The following is a 19,344-nucleotide window of genomic DNA, read 5'->3' on the forward strand; positions in this document are numbered from 1 at the left end:
TTGTTCTGGCACACTTCTTGCTACCTCTTTAGATTGCTGTTCTCCTGTATCGATGACCTTGCTTTCTCTATTTTATTTGCATTACTGACCATATGTGGATTACCTCCTGCTAGGCAATGAATAGTCTGAATGAGGCTCTTAGTATTCACATTAAGATATTTGTTACACATTTATCAAGGTGGAATAAAATTGGATTTTTGTATTCACCGGAAGATCTCTTTCTCATTGTATTCATTGGGGAGGGGGAACAAGCACCATGAGTAGGAAGCAAAATCAGTGTCGGCTCCATCTCTGGGCTATGCCTTCTTCTCAGACACTGTGCTAGCCAGTTTGTACCGCAGAAGCAGGAAACAGCGGGGGAAAAAAACAGAAAAACAAACAAGAAACCAAAGAACCATTACCAACATGTCCTGGACCCGGAAAAGAACATCAAACAGCCCAAAGCAGAAACAAAAAAAAGTGGGATGTGTCCTGTAATGAATACAAAGGTATAAGAGGGGAAAGCCTGAAGTAACTTGAGGACAATGTTACGAACCCAAAGTTCTACAAGAGAACGATAGAAAAGTTAAAGTCTTCTGGAAAGAAAAAGAAAGGGTGGAGAACTTCCCCTTAAAAAAAGCCCAAGACCTTGGTTGAAAGCTATTATTCTGGGAATGGAAAAAGAAAACAGATGGAAATCATGAAGTGGCGCAGGCTCGGGGGTTCTTCTGAGACCTCACCACATAGCAGGGAAACTTGTGGTTCAGATGGGAGGCAAACAGGTCGGTGTCTAGAATTCCCCATCTGACACACAGCTGGAGAAAGATCTGCTGGTGAGGTGACCAATCTTATGGGTGAAGTTTTTTACGATAATCTGCCGCCCAATTGTCCACTTCAGATGTGGACCACAGAGAGAGCAGGAATGTGATGCTCTGCCCAGTGGAGGGACCAGGAGTCTCCCTGCATAGCAGTTTGGCTCCTGGTGTCGCACTGATGGTTCAAGTAGGCAACCACTATGGAATTGTCAGTCTGGCCTCTTGATTGAAAGGCTCTAGAGGAGAGAAAGCCCCTGGGATGGGGCATCAGCACACCAAAGACTACTTCCCAACCTTAGAGACTGGCATCAATGGGAGATCACTTGCCAATCAAGAGGAAGAAAGGAAAGAAAATTTCCCCTGAGGGATCTCTGGGTAGGATGGCCACAAGACAAGTTCCCGGAGAACCAGGAGAGGGAGAAGAATCAGGCAAGGTTGTACGGAGACTCGTCCTAGCACACCAGAATTGTCAGCTGTAAAGAGTGAGAAAGGAATTGAACCTAGGGATGCCCTCAAAGGTCAACACCATCATGCCCAGAGCCCACAAGTGAATCGAGTAAGGAGAGTTCCTGCTACGGAGGAAGGACACACTGGACTGGAGCTTGTGAATCTTACAGAAAATCTTAAACACTGCAAAACTTTTATTTCTGTTTGTAAAAATCTTTCATTTTTGTCTACAAGTGTGTCTTTAAATATGATTATATTCACGGGAAAACCCGTGTATGAAGTTGTTTCGATTAATATTAAACCAAGCAGGAGGATGGCAAACATAAAGGAGAAACATGTAAGGAAAGAACATGTGCTCAAGAATCTCCTTACAGCCAGGTTCTCTGTGACCAAAGTCAGGACTATATAGTCTACAGTGCTGCAGTTTTTGCCATTATAACAATACTTTCTGAAAGGCATCCCTTGGGAATTAGCCAATTGCTGTGGTTCTGCAACAGCAATAAGATTACAGAAGAGTCCTAGGATCACAATATAGATGGCTTTTTATTAGGATGACTCTTGCAACCCCCGCACATGAGAGGGTGCAGCGTTATACTAGTCAAACTTTCCTTCAACAGCACCGTACCTACCGTATGTGTGGCATCAATACAAGCTATAGAACTAGACCGGGAGGTTTTCTTGTTTCAGCAGTTTAGAGTATGCAAAACCTGGGAAAATTATCACTGACCTAGTCAGACGTAATCTTCTTAGGTCTTCTTAATGAAGTTCACTATAGGGCGGGTGGGAAACATGAGCAGTGCACAATAATACCACCACGAAAATTCATGCAAGAAGGTGATGTTTAGGCTTTTTTTTTTTTTTTGGAATTTTCAAGTAGTAAAACACATTATATATTATTAATATAAATTAAGTGGTTTCTGGGACTTATATTGGTGACCTATCCTAAAGAAAAAAAAAGTCAGCAATTTAATATTGTTTGGGTGGGAAGTGTTAGGGGTTACTCTCACCACCTCCACACATTGCTGGTTTGATAGTAATCCAGTGACCTGCAGTAACCTTCAGTGGCAGTCTATTCCTTGACAAAACCGATGTAGATTTAGTATTCCAACATACCCCTCAAATACCATTTTTGGAAACCCAATTAACAGAAGTGAATGTGATGGGGCATGTAAAACAGGCTGTGCCCCATCCATTCTATTTAAAGGGTTTTTTCCACTAGTCGCTTATCTCCCATCCTTTGGATAGGAGATAAGTGCAAGATCGCTGGAGGTCCGACCAATGAGATCCCTAGTGATCAGAGAACAGGGGCCTGAAAGTCACCCTCCTGTGAATAAGCACCCATGTACTTGCATGACCAGGGTTTGTGGAGTGGCAATCACATAACCACAGATTGTTCATGCAAGGAAGGATGCAAGGGGACTCTAGGATGCCCTATCCCTGGTCCACTCCACAATCTGACACTTGTCCCCAGAAGTGCAGGTAATGGCAAAACCCTATTAAAATAAGAATTGCGTAAAATAGGGTGAGCAGACCACCACCTCAGATTGATCAGGGTTAGAAACACATATGCAGTTTTATAGCCTTATATTAAAAAAAATAAAAATACTGCAGCAAAAAGAGTCAAGCAGAAAGGAGAAGAATAAAAGCTCTTATATTTCCCATTACTGTTGAATCCACTCCTGATTATGGCAAAGAAAACTGCATGTGTGATCTCAGCCTTATACTGTATTAGTAAGTGTCATCTACAGGGCGGAAAATGAAGGACAATTACCCTTAATTTTCCAGCCACCGCCTCCTTTATTAGGCCCAGATGAATGGGACTAATAAGTGGGATGGTCTCACGCATCTGAGGCAAGATGGAGCTGGAGCTGTCTTCAGTGTCCTACTGCAATCTCTGCCTCCCATTGCAAAAAAATGTGAAGCAGAATCTGCTGCTGATTTGGGTGCAAAAGCTACCCCACAACACCTTCCCATCTATCCATGTAAACACCCCCTAATAGAGATCCTCAAACATTAGACGTATGAGAATCCAGACGCCAGAACATTGTACTCCACATAAGTAAAGCAAAGCATTTTTATTTTAGGACTGAACGCCATCCAGTTATCAAAAACAAGTACAGTATAATAGGAAGTATATCATTTTATTGAAACAATTAAGATTCCGATTCTTCGTAGACCTTTGTATTTGAAAGCAGAAATGTAATATTACAGGTGCCCGTGAAGTGCATTAAATGTTAACATTTCTCAGGAAATTAAATGGAACGCAGACTTTCCTCACTTTATCTACATCTCACGAGGAGGTTTGTTAACAATAGTAAAAGTGGCCAGAAAAATATTGTCATTCCTTCACACACACAGTCTTACCGTCACCATTACAGTAATGTCTGCTGGTACAAAAAAAATGGCATGCATTTCTCAGCATTTCTATACTCTTAGCCAGCTGCCATTCCTACAAACTGACAGGTATACTAACTGCATACATTAAATTCTGTTAATACTTTTGGTTTTGGATGGGGAAGAAAATATATTAAAAAAATTCTTAAATTGATCAAATGTACTGGCCCGTGAGGACTGAAACACAGCGCGTGGTGCAGTCCTCCTGGGCGTCAGCGAAGCGAATGTTGTGAAATATTGCTGGTAACGTAGTAGACGGTATAATGGCAGCTGCTGGTTGAATCGAGATTTTACCTACATAGACAGAATATGTGCTCTTATAATATAACATCCAATATCATCAGATTGAAGATCGATTGGCTTTTAACACTGGAACTTCCTTTAAGGGAACGTACCACGTTAACAGATCACATACATATACAAAAATACAACGGCTATTCGATTTCCATTTGTATATGGTTAGATTAGGATCAGGAAACAAAATGAAAAAAACAAAAGGAAAGTTCTAGAATCTTAGTTCTAAAATCATTTATCAAGACTTACAACAAAATCCCCACTATCTATGACATAACTAGCTATCTGAAGGATAGTACAATTTATAGCTGCTTTTATGGCCAAGCGTCCTACAAATCTTACCAAGAGGTGAAAACAAAAGAAAATACTGGAAAAACTGAAATTTCTAGAATTTTTTTTTTCTAAACATCCTGCAGTTTAGGAAAACCTGCGTGTCCAAGTGTCTTCATAGATAAAGGAAAAACAAACAAACATGAGAAACGCAAAACTGTGCATGAGCTGGAGGCTTCAACCGAATGAACGCGAATGTGGAAATTGTGCTAATTTGGCAAGAAATCTCAATTCACGCATACTAGGATCAGAAGGAAAAAAAAAAAACATTAAAAACTCAAAATATGGAGGCCTTAAAACCAGAGGTGTAAGAAGAAAACTCTCTAAATTGTGAATTAACCACCACTGCAGTCTACCTCCACCAGAACACTTTATTGTATGACTGTCAGCAACAGCGTACAAGAGAACTAAAGGGGGAAAAAAACACGAAAAATATAAAATGGAAAGAAAAATAATAATGATGACATGAGCTGCAAAGAACTAGAACATGGAGGTTTTTTTTATGAGCAGAAGAACCCGTTGCGCTTTCACACTTCACAGCGCTGATCCCATCAGTAGGTGGGCACTAGACGTAACTGTAGGGAATCATCTATATGAATGGTGTACAAAGCTCCAAGTAGTTTTTTAATCTGATATCTGCCCAACTAACGTACGTACATAGAATAAAGCGGACTACTGTGTGAGAAGTACGAGAGCTGAAAATGAACAAGTCTTCCTAAACTACGAGAATTTAGAGGAAGAAAAGAATGGAGAACAAGGCTTTTTCTTCTTCTCAGAAGTCCACCTAACTTCACAATTCTGTTCTTTGGCTGCTTTTTTTCAGCGAGGTTCTTTAATTAAAGGCCATGCTTCATCTCCTAGCCTCTTCTGTGCTAAACTGGTCAACTCAACCAGCAATGTTGCCGAGCAACAAGAGTAACCCAAGAAACTGACAGCATCTTCTTCACAGCAAATCCTTGATGGCCCCAGTTTTCCCCCCTTTACGAACAGGGTTTAGCGTTTCCTCAATTGTTGACAGGGTCACATGGAAGAGAGTTCTAGGTCACCATGCTGTCTGGAGGATCCCAATTTCTTTCTGCAGCCATTTTTTTGTCAGACATATCTGTCAGATCTTCCGTAGCAGAAAGACAATCACGTTTACCAGACGGTGAGCGTTATACTCTGTGCCCTGGGGATTGCTGACCATTGATGTTTAACATTTCTCTGGGTGCAGCGTTCCTGTGGGATTCCTTTTCCCACTGCACCAGGATTTCCTAGATTAAGCCCCCAGTATACATCGCCACCGGCCTTGGCGCGGCAGTGGATGCCTGAGACTTGATTGATTCTGGTGGATTTCGGACTGTGCTGAACCAGGCTTGTTTGCAGTCTTCTTTCTCACACCCAAGCTGTCCAACCTTCATACAGCTGAGCCAGGTTATCTAGGTTTGTTGCCTCCTTAATCACAAAGTCCACCTAAAAGTAGAAAAATGGATGAGCGAGTCAGAAAAGCATAACCTATGCCATGAAAAGTCTCAAAGCATTTACTACAGTATCTATATTACTGGATTAGCAATTGCATAAAGTAAGAAAACCTTATTTTGTGGTATTGTAAACGCTAGTTCATACTTCTGTTCCATCTACTCCAGGCATCTGCGCAATGGTTTGGTGAAGTCTGTGAAAGTACACCTTGGCTTCACTGTGCATGCACACTTCAGGTACATGTGCAGTGAAGCCGAGGTATATTTCCCCGGCGTCCTTCGGCGAGAGCACCAGAGAGGCATCTGATGATATTCATTTCTAGGCAAGCATACAGGTGCAGGCAGCATTACAGCAGGGTTATTAGGAAACTAAAGCAGCCACAGATCCTTATGCAATGCGTGCTTAGTGTTCTAAATCAGCCTGACAGATCTAAAGGGAGGAAAGGACCAATAACTCTGCCACTGTCTATGGGAAGTCATAAAATAGCCAAGTGTGCAATATCATCATGCATATACTCATACGGATTTTTATGCTCTCTACAAACTTCAATAGACATCCTCACATCTAAAAAAGCAGAAACACCTTTTCTTCCCCAAGGCACAAGCTAAATGCAAGCTCAGACCTGACAGAGAGAGAAAATTCCCGACTATATTGTCCAAAAATTTCCATAATTACCTGCTCGGCAACAGACATCCTCCTGTTAGGATCCACGTCTCTTCCCTCCAGCTTGGCTTTCACACGTTTCCACACACTCACCGCATAAGAATTACGTTCTTGCACAGCTAAGAAAGGGGAAGAACGGATTAGTGTTAAAATGAAATGTATCCTATAGGCAGATTTGTTTGGTCCTTTATACTGTGAGGTGTGTACAATGACTGACCCAGTACAAGGAGATATTGAAAAGGATTTGTATTTTAAAAAGTTAGTCTGAAATTAAAATTAATAAAACATTGATGTGTTATCGACCGTACATTAGCTGCTACCATTTCTTTTAATTCGCTGACAAATCCTTGAAGGCTGCCAGGAGTTTGACAAGCAAGTATGTGCTGCCTGTGTTTTCACAAAATCCATTCCCAGCACTATGTTATTTAGTCCTGGGTCCCCGTTTCCTCCTTTGCCAGAAGCGGAGAAGTCCAATCACTGGCCTCAGAGGTCACTGGTAAAGTATGAGGTGCGTGAGGGAAAGGGGACTGGGACTGAACAGAGTGCCAGGGATAGGCGAGAGTGTAGACTTAGTATGGGAGAACAGCATGTACCTTTTCCAGTTTTTGGATCCCGCACTGCCTTTTTAGGACTCGAAACAACGCACTTCACCGGCCCTGGAACGGTGCTGGGTGGGGTGTCTGCAGATGGGGCCAAGTTCTTCTGAACTGGCTTTTTTGCATTCTGAGACATGCCCTCTGGCTGGGTCTTCTGGAGAGTGTTGCTACGAACAGCTTTAAGAATACAAATACAAAGAATGAATGCATTTGTCTTATAAATATGAAGAACTTAGACATGCACAATGCTGAAACATCTGCTTTGTGATACTGAATACATTCTATAGATCATGTTGATTCCTGAACTTATTCTACTGTTACACTAGCTCTATATTCCTACCTTCGGTCTCAAATCTAGCTACAAGACAGGAAGCTATACAAAATAAAAGCCTATATGCATTAAAATGCACAACTAACAAAAAGTGCAATGAAGTATAAAACTAAAGACCAGGAGTGATGAGATTACCTGCAGCAAAGCTGGGCAGATACGTTGAGGCGGAGATCGGACTGGCACATTCGTTCGCAGTATCTGTTACCAAAGGTGATGCAAACCCCACCAAGTTGTCATAGATGCTAAGATAAAAGGAGTAGGATACAGCAATGTTGATACAGAGTGCCAAGTGAAATCTAAACAGCCTTAACAATTAGCAGGAACTCTTACCTCTGACTTTGCGCCTTAAGCTCCTTCAGAGTTGGCGTAATCTCCTGCAGCATTTCTATATGTTCCTGGTTGCGCACTTGGCCCAGAGCCTGAACTATTGTGAACAGGACAGTCTGGATGTTATCCTGCCAGGACTTGTACTCACACAAAAACTGTCGCACGCTGCTCTCATAGGGCACATCTTCACCATCAGCTAAAGCCGCTTCTTCATCCTAAATACATGAAATTATTACATTTGCAATGCAAGAAAGAAAACCACGTCAGCTACAAACACCTGAGACATACACATAATATATGTTAAGTGCAAATGTTACCTTTGCCATGGCTTTCAAAAGGTGTTTAACATCTCCTAGCTGTCTGTTGTGACCTGTGAGCACAGTCTTGATGCAGTCCACGAGATTTTGGATGGTTTCACACACAGTTTCAACCTGTTGCTCTTTTTCACTCTGCAGATTTCTCTGGTTTGCCATATCATGGCTCAGCTGTTTGTGGGCAGACACCAGCCATTCTGCGCTCCCAATAGTGTTCTCATTGGAGGCTCCCTGAAAAGAATAGATTAACAAGTCAGTCCGTTAGATATTATTGATGCTGACAATGAGCAGGGTAGTAGATCAGGAGCTAATCCCTCTAAGTCAGGCAGAACTACATTCATTATAATTATTAATGCAAGGTGCCCCAATAATTACATATAAAGTACCCAAATACACAGGCTCACATAGCCTCCAAACAAAAAGTATCAACCACCCTCCAGAACTAACACAAAGAAGGATGTGGTCAGCATCCCTGGTGGTCTAGGACACACACAATACCTGTCGGTGTAAGAGAGTAAATGGGTTAATATCACAAACCCTCAGTCTAGAACAGTTAAAGACTTAGGGTCCATTCACACAAAGGAAAATGATGAGGAATTTGGTGTGGAATTTCAGCGCTGGGAGGCTTTTTTTTTTTTTTTTTCAGTGTTGAAATGCCACACCAAATTCCTCACCATTTTCCTCCGTGTGAATGGACCCTTAGTATGTGTTGTCTTACAGTGGTGTAAGACAGTAAAGGAAATAATGTCATACTCCCCTGTGGTCTTCAGCAGTGAAATGGTTAACATTTAAGGTGTTATTCAGCTTTTCTGAATTGATGTCCTATAAAGCTCACTCGCCATACTTTTCATAGTGTAACAGTGGAGGTTAGGAGTAGACATGAGAGAGTAGTATTCGATCGAGTACTACGGTATTCGAAATACTCATACTCTGTCGAATACCACGTGGTAAACGCAGTAAAAATTTGATTCCCCTCCCACCTTCCTGCTTTTTTTTTTTTTTTTTAACAAATAACTATGCAGGGGAGGTGGGACAGGAACTAGGACAACGTAGGAATCAGGAAAAAAAAACAAAAACGCATACAGTCATTGGCTGGCTAAATCAGCAGCAGCAATAATAATAATCCTGGGACTTGGACGTGTTAGATGTCCCCAGGTATGCATCCTCTGCTGTCCCAGTTGCATTCCAGGTGTTGGCATCATTTCCTGAGGTGTCATTGTGGACTTGATGACTCCAATTGGTCGAATTTTGGTTTCCCTGAAACGAGCATCTTTTCCCCAAAGACTATAATGGGATTCGATATTCAAACGAATAGTGGAATATTGAGACCTACTCGAATCGAATTTTCGAATATTTCTCTACTCACTCATCTCTAGTTAGGAGCACTAACACAGTTGTCCCAGTTTCTGATTGAAAATGCAAGGTGACAGCCATGGGCTCACCACTTCCCAAAATTCAATAACAGGCACATCAATAAAGAAAAAAACAAACTTACCACGCGTTTTAAAAGTCGCAGCTCGAGCTCAGAGACTGAGCTGTTGAACTGAGAGGCGAATGAGCACATCTGCTGACAACGTTTAATGAGCTCAAATAAGCTGGTGTCCAAACTCAGGGTCTCTGCTGTCCGTGTACGCAGGCTTTCAAAGTGTATGATGGTGCTGCACAGGAAAGTCACCTGCAAAAAAACAAGCCGAGAGGATAAAGATGGCTTTTCTGTAACCAGGTTGCCTGTTAAATCTTTAGGAAAAAAAAAAAAGACTACCTGGCTTGTTCGTTGGTTTTCCTTCAACACAAAATTTCTTCGCTCTGTTATCGTTGCCTCAAAATCTTGAAGGACTGGCGCCAAAGCAGGATTTGCTCCTCCTGCCCACTTTAGTCGTTGTTCAATGCTGGCTTCTAAAGCGGCTAGTTTCTCCTGTGCAAAGATTTAAAAAAACATGTATACTACAATCTAGAAAGAGTCCACAATTTTTTTTACAAAAACCCCCCCAAAACAAAACACATTTTATATATAAAATATATAAGGTATGGGGCTAACAAAGTGGATGTACATTTAAGATAGCTGTTGGCAGAACACCTCTGCCAGTGTCTTGTACCCTCGTGACAAGGGGAATATGTTTCTCCATGTAGAGACTGCCAAGTTGATAATCGGGGCCGTCCCCTGTAATTTAGGATATCAAACAGATGCCCAACAGTTGTTCCTTTATGGTCTATGATACCCAAAATAGCCATAAAAGAAAAGTCAAATGAAGTTAGGAAAAAAAAAACAAAAAACTATATACCTGGGCTGCTGCAATGGAAGAATCAATCTGCCCAAGTGTATGAAGTTTCTTCTTCATGCTTGTTAAGATGGCAGAGCGTGGAGGTGGTGTAACAGATGGAGTCTGTGGACGGCTGATCAGTAGATCCTCATGTTGCCACTGAAAAGGAAGACAACAGAAGTGAAGTTCCATCTCATTCACATGTCAATGGATAAATATTCATGATAGCTATTACAGAACAGACATGGAGTTTATTTTGGATGCAGAAATACAGGAGAACAGACGGATATCATTGAGAAGAAGCAGATCCATAAGATTATCTGTGTTGGAAACTTCTCTTGCAATCATTTACAGAGCAAAACGTTAGTTATGAGCTAGAAACTGCTTCATCAGCGGCATAAATCACTATTTACATAGTGAACGCACATTACAATAATGGTAGAATGTATGATCGGAAATCTACCACAGAAATGAATTGGCTGCTGGACAGACATGCAGGCTGCCACTCTATTCATATGGGAGACCATTCCAACCATTGGAATACATCACACCTTTCTCACCTATCCTGTGAATTGGGAGTAACTGGCTGTTTATGATAAATCACCTTTAAATGTTTTGCAATATTGCATTGTAGAACTAGACTTAGGACAATATCTGCAAGAATTTTGTATGGATTGACTTGGGGTACTCCGGTTTCCTCCGAGACTTCAAAGACATACTGATAAGGAACTTGGATATTGAGTCCTATAAGAAACAGCAACTGACAAAGTCTCTAAAGCTGCTGAAATGTTGGCACTCCATATAAGTCCTAGAAACTAGCAAATGCAACATAAGCTTACCCTTGCAGTTATTTAGTAATGTTACAAACCCATCATTGAAATTTCAAGTCGCACGAAGACGACCACATGAGGATTTTCCAGTGTTTGAGCAGGGATATTTCTATTAATCTTTGTAAAATGAAGTTTGATACCATCCCCCTCATCTTTTTGCTGCTGCTACTATGCATGCACACATTGTATAGTGTGTGGCAAAACCGTAAGAATTTCAGTATTAAGACATTTGCTTTATGAAAAATGAGCATTTTATGTTACATATCACAAATGCTATCCTTGGGTTTATTACTACCTGAAACATTGCAATGTGTAGCTGTAGACGTTGCATGCTTGTTTTGCAGGAAGCGATGTTGGTTTCTAGTCGGCGGACCAAGTCTTGTTTCTTCCATGCAGTGTCATAAGAGCTGGCTAAGACGGTAGCTCTGTTCATCACAAGTTGTGAGAATCGTGAGATCTGGATGTTGTGCTCCACTGCCTTTTTACAGAGATCATCAACAGAGACTTTGCTTTCAGCCCCGAAGTCTTTGGCTTCTACTTGGGCAATAATGTCGACACCCAACGCACTGATGTAGCTGCACAGGGTCAGTCCGAGAGCCTGTGTAGGGAGGCCGATTAAGAGCTGCCGCACAAAGTCCGCAGTAAATGACTTGATGGGTTTGGCCATCTGCTCCTCACTCAGAGAAGAATTTCTATACATTGTTTTAACATTGACTAGCTGCACAGGTCCATTTACAGGTGTCTGATCATCTACTGGGCATTTCCCTAATGAGAAAGGAGGAAGGAGAAAGAACAAAAAAAGTAAAAACGTGCCATTAAAGAAAAATATATAGTAAAATGATGCAAGTGCATGCTTCAGTGTATTCAGATGTACAGATCGTTCCAAAAGATTCCAACTTACAGCCTATCTTGTTATCCACTAGGTACGTGTGATTGGTGGGGGCTTAATTGCTTGGGCTACCATCAATCACAACAGGATCCCATGTCCCCTTTCTCAATGGGGCAGCAGTCCAACAAGTGTGCTTGTGCACTCTATGGGACTGCCAGAGATAGCTGAGCTATGTACTTGGCCATGTTGAGCAGTCCCACAGACATAATAGAGGGCAGCAGTGCACATGCTTGAACAATGCTCCATTCGAGTTAGGGGATATAGGAGCCGTTCACTGTGTTCAACTAAGCCACCAGACATTTATCATGTACCCTGTGGACAACTGATATGTGACAATATTAAGATAAAGCCTCAAAGTCAATAGGTTTAAAGCTCAATACACAGAGGTGTGACAGGTCCACAAAAGCTGGTCTTCATAGCAGCTCCTTAAATACACAGAGAATAGAGCAGGTAGAAGGTTGGTTTAATAATAAAATGATCCATGCAGTGTCAACAAATAAATGTTATTGCTAGTATAATGAAAAGTTAGAATTTTCCAATATGCTTTCAGTATTAATGCCTTTCAGTTTTCTAGAACTCTGGTTGATGTCACTCATAGTTTACAGCCAGTGGATGGTCATATGATGGACACACCGGTGCTCAGCACAGTGATCTGATCTATATTGTACTGAGCTGTGCACCAGTGTGTCCATCACATGACTATGGACTGATTTGTCATCCATTGAAGTAATGACAGCAAGCAGAGATCTAGAAAACCACAAGGAACTGATACAGAAATTATATTCGAAAATTGTACAACTTTTCGTTACAGAAACATTTGCTGAAACTGCACCTAGAAAAATAAACTTTAAAAGGGGACATCCAGTCATTTACCCAGATGCAGTAAGAGCACAGGAAACAAGGTTAAGGCCTTATCTAGAGACACACCAGAGCTTTACTTACCAGACAAGGTTTGAGAGAAAACCCCACAAAGTCTGAAGAATTCCCTTATGGTTTGAAGCCTTTTTAGGAAAAATATCTCATCCAAAACACGTCTCAGTTCTTCATCTTCAAAAAAGTTCACTTGGGTACTGCGTGCTTCACGGATGATGTCCACTTTTCTCCAAGCAGGTGGAATCTCCATTTGTTTCAACTAAAAATAAAATTAAATACAATTCAGCATTTGTGAGATTTCACAAGACCATCATACAGTGGCGCATCCATATAAACTCTTCTACCTTCTCAAGTAGTATGCCAAATGCAGTTTCAACTTGAGCAAACATCCCATCGAAAGCCACCAAGAGCATCTGACCAGCTGACATTTTTGGAGTTTCTTCAACAGATCCATTTCTTGGCTGAATAAGGTCTCCATACTGAGAATGAAGTAACCTAGAAAAAAAACAAGACATTTTAATGGTAAACAGAGATCTGGGTTTTGCAAGCTACAAAAGTGATGACAATCTTACAATAGGTAATGATGAGGGATCGGCAAGAGTCAGACACACAGGCCCGCCAGACAATCAGCAATGTTCAGGAAAGCACTGCATCCCCTTCAGCACTTACCAAGCACAGCACCGTACAGCAGATGTGCTCAGTATTGCAGCTCAGACCATTCACTTTTTTTTTTTTTTTACGTTACGAGCGCTCCCATTGAAGTGAATGGGAAGTGTTCGGGAGCCGTCCGCTGCGCTTGCGTGTACGGCTGTGAATGAGTATTTTTTACAAGCTCAGCATAACTCCGTGTGCATGCAGCCTAATACATTAGCCCTAAGTTACAGGAGGAATGCTGTCTCCTATGCTGTACTCCAAAGCCAATCTGGATCCTGCAGGACCCAATAGCTCATTCAGTTTCCGGCTCCAGCAGTTATGTGACTGCGGGACTGGAAGTGAAGCCGCAACATGGCGGCTTCCATAGCTGTATATACAGAAATTGGAAAGACAGGGATGGTAATATATGGAAGGCATTAAAAGACCCGGCTGTATTCAAAGCGAGTTCCCCAGTTCTGCAGTTGTAATCTGTAGTTCTGCAATCTGTAAACAATCAGATGTCGTGTCCTGCTTCCCCTCACCTCTCACACCACAAATCTCACACAGGCTGACACAAACTGCAGGGTTATTTTCTCCCAATCTGTGTTATGTAGACAACTTTCTAAACATTTCACACTACCGTTACTAATGTCTGTTGCTGTCATGGGATGACTGCAACGGTTATTAGCTATCACAGACTGATTAGCGTCCATGGGAATGGACACAGAATCATCAGAAACATTAGTAATGGTAGTATGAACTCCCCATTACAGAGAGCATGCAGGAAAATAAAGTAAAACTAGAGGAGGCTGAATAGCAAGGGAGGGTTCACACTACTCCTTATAGCCCATTGCTCATCCATCATACCAGAAAGCCATTCAGAATACAGTATACTACATCCCATTTTATATCACAACTACTAATACCTTGCAACATCAATGTAGTGAGCATTTGCCTCATCTTCCAGCCCCATGGCCGCATTCCTTAAATAAGTCTGCAGAGAATCAACCAAAACCTGCAGTGGAGTCCCATCTGTTGTTTGCTCTATCAGGGTGTCCAGTTCTTGCAGCATGGCCTCCAATGTCTGTTCACCTTTCATAAGGCATCTCAAAGCTTCAGGGAAAATGATCTGACAGAAGTTGGAGTTCAGTTCCTTTAAAAGAAAAACAGACGTTCAGCAAGGAATAGGTCAGGCATTTAATACTTATTCAGTCCTGCTTAAGGCTAAGGCCCACCGTTGAGGAAACACAGCTTTTTATGTTGCAGATTTTGCTGGGGTATTTTGAGAGAGCAGAAGGTAGAAGTATAAAGAACTTACGAGATATTTCCCATTCCTTTTGTAACCATTCCTGGCTTAGGCTCAAAAAATGCAACAAAAAAAAGCTGTGCTTTTGCAATGTGGGGCCTTAAGGAGTATTCCACGCAGTGATCTGTATTGCCTATCCAATGGATAGGAGTGTTTAAAGAAGTCTGGCGAGTTCTCTTTTCTCATTACTAGGTATCTATCCAGTATTACCCATTGACTTATTCCTGTCTGTATCCTTGTCTTTACCAGTAAGAAGACTCACTCTGACCAAATACAATGTGTAGCAGTTACTGCATAGATCCCTGACCTCCTGTATGATGGACTGTTCAGTGCCGCACCTCCTATGAGGCGACCTGAAGCGAGTGCTTCAGGCGGCACTATGCCAGGGCCTCAGGGAGGGCGGCATTTTTGCTAACCTAAGCCAGTCCAGGACAAGCTGTCCTGGACTGGCTTATCACCGAGCGGTGGATTGGGGAGGCTGCTGGAGCAGCGCTGCTCCAGCAGCCTCCCCTCACGCTCAGGCAGAGAGCAGGCAGTCTCCGGGCCTACTCTCTGCCGGCGAACGGGGCTAAGCCCCGCCCCCTTCACTCGGCCACGCCCCCGGTCCACCCGACCACGCCCCCGATCCGTCCCCTCCTCCTGGCGAGGGGGGGGGGGGGGCGGCTTTCTGCAGTTAGCCTCGGGCGGCGAAAGGAGCAGGCTCACCCCTGGGACTGTTCCATACATGTTCTCCACTGTTTTGCTGGAGTGCTTCTTAAAGAAACTGTTAAGAGCAAAAGACCATGAAACAAGTGTACTCTAACTAGAGAAAGTGCCGTCTGCATTTATTGGGAATTCATTTCCACCCATAAGGAAAGCAATTGAAGCAGTAAAGTACATACAGGGAAATACTGGTAGGAATAAAAAATAAAATATAAGCAGTAGCTGAAGGTGAACTTTGACTTTCAATATGTAAAACTTTATGCTGCAGTTCTGTCTGTATAAGAATGTATAATTTTACATAAATTTTTTCTTCACTTACAACATTCATCACCGTATGTAACTAAAGCGGGTCCATGTAACAAACATTATAGATTTCGCACTTACCTGAAGGGAGGTATACACTGCATTAGCTAGGTGCACAGCTTCAGATGCCTCCAGAGGGTTTGGTATATCCAAATCTTGAGGAATAAGCTTGCACTGTTTGAGTAACTGTACAAGACATGTGACATTGCCACTCATGCTGCAGAGCTCCTCTAAAAACCAGGCTCCATCCCGAGATGTGAGATCCACCAGCTGTTCTCCTGCACTAGAGGCGGCACCTTCCATCATTAAATTGCGCCTGTCAAATGTACAACAAAACAACTAAGTTGTGTCAACACAGGAATGCAATGTATAGTAAGGGCAAACAGCTACAGCAAGACTTATACCTTGTTAAAGTACAAAGGGCAGAGATGACAACACTGGCAAGACTCAATGAGCCCTCATCACCATTTTCATGCAGGAAAACTTTGATGCAACGCTCGATTTCTTTGAGTTGGTCCTCACACACTGGTACAGTGACTGCCTCCTGTTTTAGCCGTTCCACTTGTCTCAAAAGGCGATTATTAGTATCCGCATAATGACGCTGCAGTGCCAGCTCCGTGGCAGAAATGAACTGAGCTTGAGAAGGCTGAGGTGCATACTGGATTTCATAACTTAAACAAAAACACACCAACATCTCAGTATGGCTATATTGTATTGTATTATACAGAAGTATCTGTGTCAATTTATGCAACACAAATCAGGTTCATTGTTGTCAGTTTATTACATGACAATATTCCACAATACACTCCTAAAATAATATATAATATAATAAAGTAATACATACCTAAAATCCCAACTTACCTATCCTTGGTATCTCTGGGGGTTCCACCATCAAATCCCCTCCCAATTATGAGCATTGGGTGGGTCCTGTAACCCCCCATTTAATGATTGCAACTGTTGCTCCAGTTAAGTCTATGCATAAGATAGGCAGCATGCCAGTTCCTAATGCCAATACTTACTTCCTGTAAAGTTCCTGGCAGTGCTCCATTGTCATGCTGCATATCAATTCTTCCATCCAGGTTTTCCACTGTTCCATTCTGTGTCTCTGAAACACTGATCTTGGGTACAAAAGTGCAACAGTGGCATAGTTGTGGAGGTGTTCAAGGCAGCCGCGAAGTACAGAGCGCCGCTGTTGCAGCAGAGTGCCCATCTCCGCCTCATACTGTTCACATTGTGTAATGAGGTGTGCCTGGCCGGCATTCTGTAAGAAAGCTGTAGCAGGCACGTAGCTAGGAGGACCTAAGGAAGAAAAAGGATACAAGGCTTCCAATTTACATCAAATATAAAACTGGCAAAACTAGATGTGTACACCTATTTGAAGACCAACAAAAGATATACGTTATTATATTGAAAGTTGCACAGGTTTGCCCACCAAAGTAACTTGTTGCAACTCAGTGGCATTCCAATAGCTCCGCAAATTATGAAAATGGGGGTGACTTTCACCAATGTCTGAATGGAATGGCGGTGTCACAGGTAAGCTGCCACTTCATTCATTTCTATGGGAATGACAGAGATCCAAATACCGCGCTTGCAGTAGGCCATGTCTAACTGCCCTATTTTAATTCTGCAACTGGGCCTGTGCGACAACCTCTCCATTAAGAGAAAAGTGCAAGGCATGCATGTTCTTTTGATCAGTGGGGTTCCCAGTGGCCAGACCCCCCCCCCCAATCTACAATTTATCACCTGTCCTCTGGATAGAGGAGAAGCTCCTCTCATAAGCAAACGTCTAAGAAATATTCTACCTTCACACATACTGTAACAGATTCAGTTCATTAATTCAAGTTTTTTTTCCCCAGATGGTAACAAGATAAATTGTTAAATACCCAAGTCCATTTGGCTGCTTATTTCTTGAAGCAAGCTTGCCAGTTTTGTTGCCTCTAAATTGCTGAAGGCTGCTTGATATTGTGTTATCCACTGCTCAAATTCATTCAGCTTCACTTGGATAGATTCCTGGACGGCTCTCTGCTGTGTCTGGAGTTGGGTATGTTCAGAATATCTGAAGAAGCAATTCACAGCAATGTATAAATTACTTATAATTAAAGGGAAAAAAAATTACAAGGATATAATGAAAAAATAAAAAACCCTTATACACATACACCGGATAAAGTTACACTATCAAAGAGTTGTTCCCACCATTTATATTCATGGGATATTCCTAGGATGTGTCAGACAGATAGGGGGGAGGTTCTGCTCCTGGGACCCCCCATCTATCTCCAGAAGAGAGGTTCACAACCATCATCATGCCCAATGACACAGCCAGACAGAGTGAAATCCCATGGGTCACTGCGGATAACCTGCTAAACAAGCATGCTAGGTACGGGCATGTGCTGCCATCTTACAAGACAGGAGAGGGATCAGGGACACAACATTACATAAGTGTCAGACTGAGGAAGGACCTGTCTACTGTACAAATGCCAAAAATGTCCAAGGCAAGAATATTTTTATTTTTTTTAAGGATGCATAAGGACAACACACGTGACAACCACTAACCTATGCTGCAGAGTATGAGCAGGGTGGTCTGCCGCTTCAGCGCCTTCTAAAAAGGTCATCTCTTCCACAAGTCTGACTTGCAGCTTCTCCACTTCTGACAATTCTTCATGCAAAGTCAGGTACTCCTCCAAGCTGTTGTCTAGTTTAGGCAGGACATTCAGCATTTCATCTTTGTTCTTAAACCAGTTCACCTGTCACAAATAAGAGGCCCATTATACACATCAATTCCAGGTCACAACAGAGGGGTAGCCGAAACGCCATTCACATTTGGGAAATATGTGCAAGCTGCTCAGTACCTTAATCTCGGCCACTCTGGAAGAAAACAGACTCTGTGTGATCTCTCGCTCCATCTCACGTTTGCTTTGTTTATTTTCTGCCTGCTGACCTCCTCCACCATAGACTGCACCAGCGAACCCAGCTTCTCCTCCAGCCGTCCAGTCCACAAGAGGGTCATAAACAAATGCCTCAAGTAAAGTCAGCAACGTCTCCCTGCCTCTTCTCATTATATGGAGAACCTGTATTACAGCACAGGAAGTTAGATGGGATACAGGATATGATGGAGTTAAGAGAGACTGGATAGGCCTCTAATGAATGGTTAATGCGGACGTTGCTGCAGTGGATAGGAAGCATGTGCAGTCTGTTCCTATTCAAGCAGCCTTGTCCACTCCTATTAGGCTAGGTTCACATCTGTACCCAGGATCCGTTCCGGGAATCCCAACTCTGCATGAAAAAAAAAATAAAATAAAAATGCAGAGAGAAAAAGCAGGACTTCTCTCCACATTTTTTTGGGCAGAAACCCAGCAGACGCAATTATAGACTATGGTGTCTACAGGTAATGGTTTTTTAAGCGGATTGGGTTTACGTTTTTCTTGGGTCCCCAAGTTGACCCGAAGAATGGAAACCGGACACTGGTGTGAACCTAGGATTACTTGAATAGGAGCAAAGCTGCTTCCGCATGCCGTTCACTGCACAGATCAGTTACTGATCACCGATCCTGTGGATAAGTAATGATTATGAAACATGCATTAAAGGGGCTCTATCAGCAAAAT

At 42.3% G+C, this 19,344-nt stretch overlaps 1 protein-coding gene across 1 annotated transcript in view; it reads right to left on the bottom strand.

The window, feature by feature from the left end:
* Window positions 1–3,301: 3,301 nt before the first annotated feature.
* The window catches only part of SMG1 (SMG1 nonsense mediated mRNA decay associated PI3K related kinase), a 76,377-nt gene continuing 60,334 nt past the window's right edge, over window positions 3,302–19,344 (bottom strand). Inside the window, exons 45-63 of the mRNA XM_075285540.1 lie at window positions 18,592–18,810; window positions 18,296–18,486; window positions 17,629–17,801; window positions 16,765–17,044; window positions 16,150–16,416; window positions 15,827–16,061; window positions 14,361–14,587; window positions 13,146–13,296; window positions 12,871–13,060; window positions 11,335–11,804; window positions 10,231–10,368; window positions 9,711–9,863; window positions 9,444–9,623; window positions 7,952–8,179; window positions 7,638–7,849; window positions 7,443–7,549; window positions 6,974–7,153; window positions 6,393–6,499; window positions 3,302–5,711 (exon numbers count right to left, since the gene is read on the bottom strand). Of these exons, the coding sequence (XP_075141641.1) occupies window positions 5,634–5,711; window positions 6,393–6,499; window positions 6,974–7,153; window positions 7,443–7,549; window positions 7,638–7,849; window positions 7,952–8,179; window positions 9,444–9,623; window positions 9,711–9,863; window positions 10,231–10,368; window positions 11,335–11,804; window positions 12,871–13,060; window positions 13,146–13,296; window positions 14,361–14,587; window positions 15,827–16,061; window positions 16,150–16,416; window positions 16,765–17,044; window positions 17,629–17,801; window positions 18,296–18,486; window positions 18,592–18,810 (3,786 nt within the window). The 3' untranslated portion in view covers window positions 3,302–5,633. The remainder of the gene's footprint in view (window positions 5,712–6,392; window positions 6,500–6,973; window positions 7,154–7,442; window positions 7,550–7,637; window positions 7,850–7,951; window positions 8,180–9,443; window positions 9,624–9,710; window positions 9,864–10,230; window positions 10,369–11,334; window positions 11,805–12,870; window positions 13,061–13,145; window positions 13,297–14,360; window positions 14,588–15,826; window positions 16,062–16,149; window positions 16,417–16,764; window positions 17,045–17,628; window positions 17,802–18,295; window positions 18,487–18,591; window positions 18,811–19,344) is intronic.

The sequence above is a fragment of the Leptodactylus fuscus genome, chromosome 8 (genome assembly GCF_031893055.1).
Source record: "Leptodactylus fuscus isolate aLepFus1 chromosome 8, aLepFus1.hap2, whole genome shotgun sequence".
Taxonomy (NCBI): domain Eukaryota; kingdom Metazoa; phylum Chordata; class Amphibia; order Anura; family Leptodactylidae; genus Leptodactylus; species Leptodactylus fuscus.